General features: G+C 33.9%; 1 protein-coding gene across 1 annotated transcript; it reads left to right on the plus strand.

Moving 5' to 3' along the window:
* Positions 1–737: 737 nt before the first annotated feature.
* On the plus strand, positions 738–1,738 carry LOC114311912 (Late embryogenesis abundant (LEA) hydroxyproline-rich glycoprotein family). Its single transcript, XM_028258076.2, has one exon. The coding sequence runs from the start codon at positions 908–910 to the stop codon at positions 1,508–1,510; it is 603 nt and encodes a 200-aa protein (XP_028113877.1). The 5' UTR covers positions 738–907; the 3' UTR covers positions 1,511–1,738.
* The last annotated feature ends 13,354 nt before the right edge of the window (positions 1,739–15,092 follow it).

Below are 15,092 nucleotides of genomic sequence, written 5' to 3' on the forward strand. Positions count from 1 at the left end.
ACAAGGAATGGGATTAAGGCTCAACCAACCTGTTCGAAACACGCCCAACACAACCCAAAACACTAAAACAAAGAGTAAGGGATAGAAATGAGGATAAGACAACAACAGATCTACGGAACCAAGTCCGGATTATAGTTCAACAACAACAGAGAAAACCGGGATTGCTATAAAAACTTTCATATACACCATTATTCATTACACCATGTGGTTTACTACATGACATACCACACTTTGTATATGGTAAAACTTTCTTCTATTTTCACTTTGACCCAAAACTTATTAAAATTTTAATTACATATCTTTTAATAATTATTCAAATATTTCACAACAGGTGATGTGTTTTTTGAGCAAGAAAGAGAGCAATCCAAAAAAAAGTTTAAAATTTCCAACAAAAAGTTGAAGAAGAAAAGCACAGGAAAGGATAATGCGTGGAAGAATAAAAGAAAAGAAAAGAAAGAAAAAGATAACACCCATTAATTGATCCAAATAAATTAGAAGAAAACAAGTTTTATGGGTGTGGGGGTGGAAAGAGACCTAATTTTGGCTTCCTTTTTTTCTCCCTCTTTCCTTCCATGTGTCCCATAGATTCTTCAGCTTTTTCTTTTATCAGAGCCGATAGAGAGCCTTAATAGACCTGTTCTAAAAGTAGCTCCAGTGAGCCGATAATGCACTTAAAAAAAAAAAAAAAAAAGAATAAATTAATGTTAATTTAAAACTTTTCTTTTAGAGTTTTAAAATATTTTTTTCTTTTATTCACTCTCCACTCTCCACGACCACCCTTCCCCTCTTTCTCTCTCTCAAATATAGATATAGACATAGATATAGATATACAGATATTCTCAAAAATCTATCTTCTTCCATAGCAGAAGAAACGAAAGCAGGAGGAGGAGTTCCACCACACGGTAAAATGACAAAGGATCCCACGCAGCGCAGAGATCTTGGGCGAGCCATGTGTGGGTGTATATTCATCTTCCTTGTATTAGCCGGCATCACAGTTCTCACAGTCTGGTTAGTCTACCGTCCCCAGAATCCCACCTTCACCGTGGTGGGGGTCGGCGTCTTCAACCTCAACAACACATCCCCTCCCTTCTTATCCACCACCATGCAGTTCAGCATCGTTACCAGAAACCCAAACAAGCGAGTCTCCATTTTCTATGACCATCTCTCGGCTTTTGTAACCTACCATAACCAGATGATCACGCCCCCGGTGACCCTGCCGCCTCTCTATCAAGAGAAACACAGCACGGTGCAGCTGGCCCCAATACTGGGTGGCCGTGATGCGGTGGTGCCGGTGTCGCCGGAGGTGTCTTATGGGCTGGGGATGGATGAAGCCAACGGGGTGGTTGGGTTGAGGCTGGTTTTGTTGGGGAAGCTGAGGTGGAAGGCTGGGGCAATAACCACGGGGCATTACGGAGTATATGTTAAGTGTGATGTGTTGCTGCGTTTGGGCAAGGGCTTTGTGGGTCAAGTCCCTCTGGTTACATCTCCGGTATGCAAAGTTGATATTTAATATATTATAATAAAAAACTAATGACAGAGACAAGAAGAGACTCTAGTTTGTTTGTAATCAACTAATGCTTCTCCCTTTTTTGTTTTAATTAATAAATCTGTAAAAATCTCTCAAGGTAGATCAAAGAAAGCACACATCACTCGGATTGCCTGCCTGTTTCTGGTTAATGATAATAACTTAATATCAAATATCTACAAAGAAATCATAGAGGTCCTTCTTCCTCACAAACTGTTTACTCCCCCCCCTCTCTCTCTCTCCATTCCTAATCTTATTTACTGTATTTAGTTTTAATTTTCTCAATTTAATTTTTTAAAAATTGAGTTTTTTATTTTTAGCATTTTTTTTTTGTTTTTAGTGAATATTTTTAAAATTTTAAGCAATTTTTTTTTAGATGCACCTTACTTAGATGCATTTACAAAATAAAATATTTATAAAAAATATATAAAAAATTAATAAATACACAAGAATACGAAAAATATATTGAATTTTTATATATTTTTATATTTTTTATATTTAGTGAATTTTTTAAAGATTTTTTTTATAAATATTATACTTTTAAATGTATTTATGTTTAGTGTATCTAAAAATTTTTTAAAAAAAATTATTAAAAATATTTAAAAAATTTCGTAAAAACACCAAAAAAAAAAAAAAAAAAAAAAAGTTCATAAAAAGTAAATCTTGTTTTATGAAACCAAACAACGTTTTTCTTCCAAGTACTAACACTTTACTTAAATATAATAAAAATAAAAATAAAAAAGAAGAAGAAAGAATTAAGGCATCAAAAATGAATTGTCTATGTCTATAACAAATGCAATGTATTCCACTTTGGTAGCACTATGTCTATGTCTATAACAAGTGCAATGTATTCCACTTTGGTAGCACTACAATATATAAGAATTTTAGAGGCTAAGGTTTTGTTTGGTTTGATTTTGGGAGATAAGTTTTGAAAAAATATTTTGAAAAGAGAGTTTAGAAATTTTTGTAGTTTGTTTGGTTGTATATTTTGAAAATAGTTTCGGAATTTGGAATGATTTGATATTTTGTTGTAATTGAGTTGATGTATATGAGAGAAAAAGTGATTGAAATTGAAAGAGGAGAGAGAAAAAATGATTGATTGATGTGTAGGAGAGACAAAATAATTTTGGAAATTTTTTGAGAAAAATTATAAACCAAACAAAATTTCCAAAAAATTTCTCCAAAATCTTTTTTCTAAAGCCAAACCAAACAAGGCCTAAATGTTTTGGTTTCTAAAAGTGAAAATTTTGTTACAAAAGACATTTAGGAACCAATTTCTATCTTCATGAGGATATTCGCTAAAAGGTCGTTTCGAAAAGTCAAAAACAAAACTTTTAGGGACAATTTTGAAAATGACACTAATAAATAGATTTTTAGGAACAAAATAATTTGACCTCAAAATAATTTATTTTTTGTGACAAAAAATTTAGTTCTAAAAAGAAAAATAATTTATCATTAATGTCTAATTTTCGTTAGTAAAAATATAATAAAGATACTTTTTGCAACAAAAATATTTGGTCCTTAAAAAATGATTTTATCCATAAATTTTAGTTTCTAAAACTTTAATTTTTTATAATGTAGATTTTTTTTTGACTAAACAATCTTTTCAGCTCTGATAATCAACTTATGCATCCATGGTGAGGTCCATTAGTTTTGAACCGGAGTTAAGAGTGAATAAATTAACGTTTATATATCTTAATCTAATAATTAAGAATTAATTTTTGTCGCTAAAACAAATAAACTTATGCATTCATCGTAAGCTGAAAAATATATGCACTTGGATAGGCGGTTGGGGTGGTGTGGTGTGCGTTACGAGTCCGGATTCTCGGCGGCCGTTCTCGGCGGCCGTCCCAACAGCCCCCCCAAAACGACGTCGTTTTGGGGGTTTTTTGATTTTTTTTTTTTTTTTTTCTTTCTTCTTCCTCGTTCTGGCCGAACCAGAGGGGAGGGGAGGGGAGAGGAAGAAGAGAGAGAGGGGGAGGGGAGGGGAGCCGCCGGTGGGCCGGAGGGGAGGGGAGGGGGGCCATAATCACCGGGGGAGGAGGAGGAGGAGGCGGAGGCAGGCCGGAGGCGGAGGCGAGGCGACGATCGGAGGCGCTGGACGACCCGCGACGGCGGAGGCGAGGCGAGGCGAGGCAAGGCGACGATCGTCCGACCTGCGACGGCGACCCTCCCCTCCCCTTCCTCTCTCTCTTCTTCCTCTCTCTCTTCGGCCAGAACGAAGAAGAAGAAAAGAAAAAAAAAAAAATTCAAAAACCCCCAAAACGACGTCGTTTTGGGGGGCTGCCGGGTAGGGTCGCCGGGTAGGGCGGCCGAGGATCCGGATTCGTGCGTTACATGGGTTTTTTTGTCCTTTACTTCCGAAAGCAGGGAAAGTTGTTGTGGTGCCTTCACGGGAGCTTCTATTTGCACCCACAATATATACTTTTGCACATCCTTCTCAATATATTTTTTTGCACATCCTTTTCATTAAGTGTGTGTATAGAATGGGTTTGGTGTGGGTAAATAGAAGCTCCCTGCCTTCACTGCCTTTACATTTGGTTTTCTTCTTCGTCACAGAATGTGAGGTAAAGGAAAAAAAAAAAAAAAGGTTTTCAGCCGACGATGTACAAGCACAAAGACCCCTTTTTTATTAAAGAAAAAATATGTCTGAGACCCTAAAAAATTTCTTATAATGATACCACAATGGTGTGTTACGATTATAATTTTATAGTATAAACACGTGGTAGTGTAGTTATCTCATTTTGATATGTTTTAAGATTTGGACGTTTTATTTTAATTATTCAATAATGAAAAAAAAATGTTATCTCAAAAAAAATTCAGTAGAAGATAAAATTTAAGTTTTAATTTAGCCTAGATTTTAGATATTTGATTCACTAAAATATATTTTATTAGTCTATTTATTTTGTTATTTTTTAATTTTACATGTTTTTGTGTATTTTTATATTTTTTTTTATATATTTGTACATATATTTATACAAATAATACCTTTTATATATTATCTATCTAAACTATATACAAAGTGAACACCTCTTATATATTCCGAAGCATTGATTTCTTATGCTACCATGTGTCCACTTTTTTATTTAAAAAAGAAAAAATAATACCTTTTATATATTATCTATGTATACTATATACAAAGTGAACACTTCTTATGTATTCCGAAGCCTTGATTTCTTATGCTACCATGTGTCCACTTTTTTATTTAAAAAAGAAAAAACAAATTTGGATAGATAACAGGAAGAGACTTGAACCTTCAAAGTTATGTCAAATGAAGAAGATTTTTATCACTTAACTAACACACTATATATAATAAATATTTTATTTTATTATTATTTATTTAAATTGCACATGTATCGCATGTGCCAACTGTTAATTATTTATTAAGTGCACAAGAATCATTTGAAAATTTTGCCTCCACTGGTCCCCCCCCCCACCCCCAAAAAAAAAACAATAAAAGGGACAGGGGAACTGAGGAAAAAAAAAGAGAGAAATTGGGGAAGATTAGAAAAAAGTTTGTAAATTACAAAATTCATCATTTTTTCGACATGTGAATTTTCACAAACGTTCACTTACTTGTAAAATATGATACAACTTGTTTATACACTTCATTTATAGTTTTTCATAATTATTTTTATCACTTTAAAGGAAAGACTATACCACTCATATATTTGTTGTAATTTATTATTTTTTTTTATATAATTGTTTTACCATTTTAAAGGGAAAGTTATACCACCCACATATTTGTGGTAATTTACTATTGTACATAAAATGTTGTAATTTATTACTTTAAATAAACTGTTATAATTTACTATTTTAAATGGTTGGTCAAAATCACCTAATTTGTTAAAAATTTGACCCCGCCGGGTAAATAGTGACCAGCGGTGAATAGTAACCTGCGGTTGTAGATAGTAATATCCGGTGGTAAATAGTAACCCGACGATGAATAGTACCTCTAGTGATGAATAGTAACCGCAGACGAATGAATAGTAGCTTTTTAAAAAAATATTTTTAGGTAAATTATGCAAATAGTCCCTTTACTTTACACGATGTGTCAATTTGGTTCATGTAGTTTTAACTTGCTCGATTTTGCCCCTTAATTTAACAGATTGTGTCATTTTAGTTCAATAAATAATGGCTGTTAAATTAATTTAACGGAAGGTCAAATAATGTATCAATTTGGTTCTTGTACTTTACACGATGTGTCAATTTGGTCTCTGTAGTTTCAATTTTCTCGATTTTTACATTGATTAAATTGACACATTGTGAAAAATACAGAAACCAAATTGATACATTGTTTGACTTTCCGTTAAAATAACTTAACAACCGTTATTTATTCGACTAAAATGACATAATTTGTTAAATTAAAGGGTAAAATTGAGCAAATTGAAATTACAATGACCAAATTAACACATCGTGTAAAGTATAGGGATTGTTTTCATAATTTTCCTAATATTTTTTTATCTTTATTCATATGATTTGTTAGATTCGGTTCGTGTTGTAATAATCTTCTAATCCCAGGTCTTTTTATTTGCTTTTATAATTATTCAGTGTTGTAATAATTATCAACCCTCGCTTCTTCCTACCCCTTCCTATATATGTCTTCAACCCTATTTCTTTCTACGACAATGCTTGGTAACCCGAATTTTCATGGCCCGATGTTTTAAAACATTCGAGCCATTCGGACCACACAAATTCGAGCTATCATGCATTTTTCTTCTTTTTATCCCTTTTATTTACTTAGTTTCCATATTTTATAAATAGCATCATATTTTTTTTCATCATAATATCCATACTTTGCATTTATCTTTCATGCATTTAGATTCGACTCATTTGCATATGTGGGTTTAATAAATTCTTATGTAATTTTGTGCGCTACTCCAAAATTCACGTGTCATGTTTTAGTAGCCAAATCTTTAATTGCATTTTGTGTATGTATTGCATTAAGATTTTTATATATAAGATCATGCATATTTCCTAACTTTGTTTTGCAGTTGTTTGTAGGATGTCAGTAAATTTGTGAAATTTTATACTTTAATATTCCGTTTGTGTGTGTTTTTCTTATTATGTTAAGTATTTTACCATATGGCTTCTTGCTTATGTGATATACCTCTATGAATGTCAATGGATGGAGGTTGTGCCATTTAATTTAGAATAATAGCGATTTCATGCTTGTGAGCTAAATTTCTTTTGAGTTGCACATCTTCAAAACTCTTTTAAAAATACATGGAATCAAGCGTTCAAAATGAATGATAAGGTCTATATTTGTTTTGCTTCATATAGTAAAATTTAAGATTTCTTAAATAATCAGAATATGAGCATAGAAAGTCAATAAAATTCATATCATGGTTTAGTAAAGGCCAATCTTTTCATCAGATGAGCGGGGGTACTCAATTAATAACCTTCCTCCCTCATACCTAAGATTCCGAACTAAGACATCTCCGGTTACGACAAACAATGACTTTGGCACGAGTCACGGATTTTCTAATTTTTTTAAAATATTAGGTGGCGACTCTGAAATCTAATGACGTAGTCCATTTCTGGCAAATGTTTTGCAATAAAATAGATTTTTTACAAAAGTTTTCAAATTTAGACTCTCATCTATGTTTCACATTGCACTTATAAGACTAAATTAAAAAAATCGAGAGTTTGAACTGTTTAGTACGCAGATACCCCCCGGGCGATATAACAGGTATTTCATAATATTGTGATTGATGGAAAAAGATGGGTAGGTGGGATATTATATTGAGTGATTAAGGAATATGAGAGGGCATAATAAATGATGATTGGTTGGGAAGTATGGACCCATGGAACTCCAAGAGTAGTCTATAATCTCCCGTTATGATATATGTTAACTGTTGATTTATTACACACCCAATAATATAGGGTCCAATCCTCTTGCCATATTATTATGATTGAAAGTGTGGGTCTAAAAGTATGTCACTAATATTACTCTTAAAAAAATAATAATAATAATTCTCAGTGTTACAAAATTTGATCACAAAATTTAACACAATCCAATACCGGCACGCTCACTCACACAAGGCTAGAAGATAATAAATGATTTATGATCGAATTCTACGTATGTTAGACATAGAAGGTTATGTACGCACGCAATGTATATGTAAAAATCATGCTGAGTTAAAGACTTTTCTTTGAATAATTATTCTGTCTTCTAAGAATTTCCTATTAGTTGTATACCAAATCAATAGTAAAAGACTAATTGAATTACATAATCTTAATGATAAGGAGAGGATGGATAAACTATACGTATCATCATTCTTAGGAAAAGGTTATGGTAAATTCTATATTTTTTGAGTCATAACTAAAAAAAATCTATCTTCTTTTCTATTTATAAAGAAAAAAAAAATGACATAACTTTATACTTTTTTGAGTCATAACCAAAAAATAATAATCATAACCAAATACTACATAAGGCATAACTAAAAATCTCATGAGTCATAACGAAAATATTGTTATAACTAAAAAATAAAATTTGTCATAATTAAAGAAAAAAATGACATAACTAAGATGTATATGGTACACCCTTATAAAGGAGTGTGTGTAGTAAAATTTTCCTTATTCCTAACCTACTAAATAATTTCTGATTTTCTTGAGTGGGCGTATCCATATGATATAAATAAGTTTTTGTTCCATTCGATTCCCGTAGCTATTTAAACCGATGGGGGAAAGCATAAAGCAATAAAGAAAAGAGTAATTTGATTCATATAGTCCAGTTGCTGTTGGTGTTGGTGCTGGTGTTGGTGTTGGGCATCGCATCTCCTAGTTAAATTTTGTGAAGCTGAAGCTCAATGGGGGCATCAGGTTCATTTCCACGGGTGAGTCCTCCGTAAACCGAATTTACAACACTTATCCAACAATGATGTATTGCCTACGTAAATTATATCCTAAATTAGTATTAGTTATGAATTTTTAGCCTTTAGTATGAGCCATTAGCATAAGAAATTATTCAAGCTCTAATAAAGTTCTAAATGAGTAGTTATTGGTGTAAATAATGGAATCCACCACTTCTATGTTAAAATTTAAAAAAACAAAGTATAAAGTATTAATCTATAAATAGAATAAAATATTGATCAAAAACATTGCATAGTTTATCATCATTGTATTTGAATCCAAATCCTCTGTCGTTGTTCTCTGCAATGGTTCCTACCGTGGGCCAGAACGACGTTTTGGACAATTTTTTTTTCACCCTGTTTTCTTCTCTTTCTAAGCTCTCAAACATTTCACAGCAACATCTACGAACCATCGACTGGAGAGATGAAGAGGAGAGTGATGGCGGCAGTGAGGATTCAGACTCGCACAACCCAGCCAAACAAAAGACCAAAATGATCCTCATGTTTGCCAAACGAAAGACCAAAATGATACTCATGTTCGGGATGTGAATTTCTGTTGGAAATGGTTATAAAATTCTGGATAAAACCAGAATTTTTTCCTAAGTTCGGTCTATTTTTTAGGTGGGCCCCGAGTGTCGATTTACTCGGGTCAAAGTGGTAACGCGTTCTATGCCGCGTTGTGATTCACGTGGTATATTTGGTTGCTCAAAACCATTACCGAGTGAATGGGAAATTGAAGCCAAAGTATGCTCCATGGAAATGAAGTTTTGGTTGAAATTCCTTAAGGTTGTAAATTGGCTTGTCCCACATTGATTTGGTGGGAAGTTTTGAAAGGGTTTATAAGGCTTAGGATGAGATACTTGGGGTGTGCCCCAAGGGGTACCCAAGTGTTTTAGAGGGAGAGGTTATGGGCAAAATAGGCTAGACCCATTGGACCCAAAAATCACCACACACGCGCACCGCCGCCGTCCGTCCGGTCGGTTGGGCTTCTAATCTTTTTGGGTCAAAAACATTTGAATTTAATTTTATTTTTTATTAAAAATAAAATCCAGAATTCAAATTAAATTGGTTTGGATTTTTTGTTCATCCAAACAGGGCCCTTCCCGGTTTCAAACAGAAATAAACTGTTTTCCCCTCCCGTAATTGCTATCTGTTTGAATTGTTGAATCTGTTTGAATTCAAAACCCAACAGGTATCATACCTGTTCAATTCAAATCCAAGAGCCACCTTCACATCTATAAATAGGACCACCCTCATTTGATGTTTTCTATTCAGAAATTTCGTATTTCACTTCTGCTATTTATATTCTTCATCTTGCTGCATTTTATTTCCGAAAGAAAGAGTGTAAACACTTAGTGTGTTCGTAAGGCAAACAATTTGTAGTGCTGCTATTGTTTGTGGTAGATCATTTCATCCTGGGAGATAGACGTCCAAATTCTAAAAGCACCGTGGAGAGGACGAATCTGTCTTAAGGACACAGTGTCAAACACTGGACTTGATCAGAAAATAATTCAAAGAAATTAAATCAAGTAAGTTATTTAATTTATTTTCAGTGTTGTTTTTATTTATTTAAATCAGATTTTAATTTTGTTTTTGTAACAAAATAAAATCTGTTTTTATTTATTTATTTTTATTTCGAGTTTGATTTTTGTAATCAAACAAATTCTCTCATTTTCTTTATTTCTTTAAATTCTATTTGTTGTTGTGTACACAATAGAATTAAATCTTTTAAATATAGTGAAGATTGTCCAACAATCTTAAGACAGATTCCTTTTTGGGTATCTTCATTGTATTTAATTTTCTGTGTTTTCAAATTAATATTCTGGTTGGAAAAATAAATAGTGATTTATGCTATTTGACAGATAGTAGTAATATACTGTCTCTTTTCTTTGACAACTACTAGTAGTACGATACTGGTGTCATTAACAATTCAGAATATTATTTGGTATTACAGAAAATTCTTGTGATATTTTATTTTTCAAGTTTTAGTAACAAGGAAAATAAAATTATTTTGTTGTTATAATTATTTTCTGATTTTAGTAACTAGAAAATTAATTTGTATTTTAATATTTTCTGATTTTTGTAATCAGAGATTATGGCTACTACAACTGAAACTGCATCTGGCAGTGGTACTCCTATTGTTACACCTACATCGGTCCCTATCCAGAACCATGTTCATGTACCAATCAATCATGGAGAAAAACCGAAAAAATTTAATGGTACCGAGTTTAAGAGATGGCAGCAGAAGATGCTGTTCTATCTTACAACTCTTAATTTGGTCCGGTTTCTCCATGAAGAGGCTCCAGCACTTAAAGAGGGTGAAAGTGATCGGCAAGTTGTTGCCGCTGTAGATGCTTGGAAACATTCAGATTTCCTGTGCAGAAACTACATCCTAAATGGCCTTGACAATATGCTGTATAATGTATACAGCCCTCTGAAAACAGCAAAAGAATTGTGGGATTCTTTGGAGAAGAAATACAAGACAGAAGATGCCGGCATGAAGAAATTTGTCGTCGGTAAATTTCTAGACTTTGTTATGGTAGACTCCCAAACGGTAATATCTCAAGTTCAAAGTTTTCAAATAATTTTGCATGATATTCATTCAAAAGGTATGTCTCTTAGCGAGTCATTCCAAGTCGCTGCTTTAGTGGAAAAGTTACCACCGGCTTGGAAAGATTTCAAAAATTATTTAAAACATAAACGCAAAGAGATGACTATGGATGAATTGATTGTAAGATTAAGAATTGAAGAAGATAACCGAAAGGCTGAAAAGAGGAATGGGAAAAATCCCATTGAGTCCAAGGCAAATGTGGTTGAACAAGTTCATAAACCACATAACAAAAAGAGAAAGTTTACTGGAGATGGTCCTAAACAAGGCGATAGTAGCAAGAAGTTCAAAGGAAAATGCTATAACTGTGGCAAAACTGGACATCGAGCTTCTGACTGCCGCCGCCCTAAGAAGAATCATGGAAGTACAAGTAAGAAGACCACCAATCAGGCCAATGTAACAGAATTGGATTACAGCTCTGACGGAGTGAATGACATCAACCTCTCTGCTGTGGTGTCTGAGGCTAACTTGGTTGGAAATCCCAAAGAGTGGTGGGTTGACACTGGAGCAACTCGTCACATATGTGCGGACAAGAAGATGTTCACTACCTACAATGAGGCTGCAAATGGTGAACAACTTTTCATGGGAAATTCTTCTACTTCTACTGTGGCTGGACAAGGGAAAGTAATCTTGAAGATGACATCAGGGAAAGAACTGACCCTCAACAACGTACTGCATGTACCTGACATCCGGAAGAATTTAGTTTCTGGGTCTTTGTTAAGTAAAAATGGTTTTAGGCTTGTATTTGAGTCTGATAAATTTGTATTAACAAAGAGTGGTATGTATGTTGGTAAGGGATACATGAGTGATGGTCTTTTTAAGTTGAATGTAATGACAGTTGTACCGAAAGTTGCTATGAATAAGAATAACACATCTTTTGTTTATATTCTTGAGTCAAATTTATGGCATGGTAGATTAGGACATGTGAATTTTGATGCTTTGCGTAGATTAATTGGTTTAGATTATATACCAAAGTTTGAAATTAATCCTAATCATAAATGTGAAATTTGTGTAGAAGCGAAACTAACTAAGGCTCCATTTAAATCGGTTGAAAGAAAAACCGAACCTCTAGAATTAATTCATACTGATGTATGTGATTTAAAATTTATTCAAACTAGAGGTGGCAAAAAGTATTTCATAACATTTATCGATGATTGCACAAGATATTGTTATGTTTATTTACTTAGAAGTAAAGATGAAGCCTTAGAAATGTTTAAACTCTACAAAACAGAAGTTGAAAATCAACTTGGTAAAACCATTAAAATGGTTAGAAGTGATAGGGGTGGTGAGTATGATGCACCATTAAATGAATTTTGTGCACAACATGGCATTATTCACCAAACTACAGCCCCTTATTCTCCACAGCAAAATGGAATTGCTGAAAGGAAGAATAGAACCTTAAAAGAAATGATGAATGCCATGTTACTAAGTTCAGGCTTACCACAGAACTTGTGGGGGGAAGCAATATTGTCTGCTAATTATGTTCTTAATCGAATACCCCACAAGAAAACCAAAAGCATTCCTTATGAATTGTGGAAAGGTCGACCACCTTCCTACAAATACTTAAAAGTGTGGGGGTGTTTGGCAAAAGTTGAAGTACCTGTTCCTAAAAAGACTAAGATAGGACCAAAAACAGTAGATTGTGTGTTTATTGGTTATGCTCAGAATAGTAGTGCATATCGGTTTCTGACTTATAAATCAGATATACCTGATATAAATGTGAACACTATTATAGAGTCAAGGAATGCTGTGTTTTTTGAACATGTCTTTCCTTACAAGAAAGGACAGGAATTAAGTTCACAGAAAAGAACTTATGATTGTACACAAAGTCAAGAGACTAATGACAATCAAACACAAGAGATTAGTAATAGTCTCGACCAACAGGATTTAACTAATGATGAACCAAGACGGAGTAAGAGAGCAAAAACATCAAAATCCTTTGGTCCAGATTTTCTGACATACTTGTTAGAAAATGAACCTCAAAGCTTTAAGGCAGCTATGACAGGTCCTGAAGCACCTTTGTGGAAAGAGGCTGTTAATAATGAAATTGAATCCATTATGCAAAATCATACTTGGGAATTGGTGGATCTTCCACCAGGTTCTAAACCTCTTGGATATAAATGGATATTCAAGAGAAAAATGAAAGCAGATGGTTCAATTGACAAGTATAAAGCAAGACTTGTTGTTAAAGGTTACAGACAAAAGGAAGGTCTGGATTATTTTGACACATATTCCCCCGTGACAAGAATAACATCCATTCGCATGCTTATTGCTATAGCAGCGTTGTTTAATTTAGAAATACATCAAATGGATGTTAAAACAGCTTTCTTAAACGGTGATCTAAATGAAGAGATCTATATGGAACAACCCGAAGGGTTTGTAGTATCAGGGCAAGAAAAGAAAGTTTGTCGACTTGTAAAATCCCTTTATGGATTAAAACAAGCACCTAAGCAATGGCATGAAAAATTTGATCATGCAATGCTTACTAATGGGTTTAAGATAAACGAATGTGACAAATGCGTCTATGTTAAAAACACTGACCAAGGATATGTCATAGTTTGTCTTTATGTGGATGACATGCTTATCATTGGAAGCAGTCAAAACATGATCAAATCAACTAAGCAGATGCTTAACAAGAGATTTGATATGAAAGATATGGGGGTCGCAGATGTTATATTAGGAATGAAAATTACTAAAACATCTGACGGATATGCATTATCTCAATCTCATTATATTGAGAAAATTCTTGATAAATTTATCAAGGATGATTTGAATTTAGCTAGAACACCTGTAGACATCAGTCTTTATTTATCGAAAAATAAAGGTGATGCAGTGTCTCAATTAAAATACTCCCAAATCATTGGAAGCCTAATGTACCTAATGAATTGTACTCGTCCTGATATAGCTTATGCTATCAGTAAATTGAGTAGGTACACTAGTAACCCTGGAGAAGACCATTGGAAAGCGATCATTCGAGTTCTTAGATATCTAAGGTTTACTCGTGATCATGGTTTGAACTTTACTCGATATCCAGCAGTACTCGAAGGTTATTGTGATGCCAATTGGATATCGGATACTAAAGATTCAAAATCCACTAGTGGATATGTCTTTACTCTAGGAGGCGCTGTTGTTTCTTGGAAGTCCACGAAACAAACGTGCATCGCACGATCCACAATGGAATCCGAGTTCATTGCTTTAGACAAAGCAGGTGAAGAAGCAGAATGGCTTCGTCACTTCTTAGAAGACATTCCAATGTGGCCAAAACCTGTGCCAGCTATTTGTATTCATTGTGATAGTCAATCTGCAATAGGCAGGGCACAGAATCACATGTATAACGGTAAGTCACGACATATACGTCGTCGACATAATACCGTAAGGCAATTGTTGTCAAATGGAATAATCTCAATAGATTATATAAAATCTAAAGAGAATATTGCGGATCCGTTAACAAAAGGTTTGACAAAAGAGCTAGTGTATAGTTCATCGAAGGGGATGGGATTAAAGCCTATTACATAAGAGTCGTCATAATGGTAACCCTACTTATATGACTGGAGATCCCAAGAACTAAGTTCAAAGGGACAACTAAGTTATGTATGGCTCGCCAGAAATCACCAAGGGATTAAAATTCCTACCCATTCCTATGGTGAGAGTGATATCTGCAACATATGTTGTCTGCAGGGGTATAAGGATAAGCTTTGCTTTTAATGATTACTTATATCTTGATTAAGACATAAAATCAAGACGAGTATAAAGAGATACTCACAATAAGAATCACCTATATGAGTGTTGAACTGGGGTCGGTTCTATGAGAATGCAAAGGCTAAATTCTCTAGAAACACTTATAAAAACCAGGCGCGTTCAATGCCAAAATGAACACAACAGTGAGAACCACGATGTGTTAGAAGATATTTTGTGTGAAATCTATTGTCTTGGCTTACACAAACGGCTGAACAATTCAAGGCATCGCGTCCATTGGTTAGCCAGTAAGTCCGATAGGTTATCACTAGGGAAGGTTCAAAGCCGAAAACTACCTATCCTGATGCAAGATATTTTCGACTTATACTCTTTCGTTAAAGTCTGCATATTGTTGCATTTCCGTTGTCAT

The sequence above is a fragment of the Camellia sinensis genome, chromosome 2 (assembly GCF_055761805.1).
Source record: "Camellia sinensis isolate YWXY chromosome 2, ASM5576180v1, whole genome shotgun sequence".
In the NCBI taxonomy this organism is placed as follows: domain Eukaryota; kingdom Viridiplantae; phylum Streptophyta; class Magnoliopsida; order Ericales; family Theaceae; genus Camellia; species Camellia sinensis.

Coding starts and splice junctions, on each gene's coding strand:
- LOC114311912 (XM_028258076.2), top strand. CDS start 908: ATGACAAAGGATCCCACGCAGCGCAGAGATCTTGGGCGAGCCATGTGT.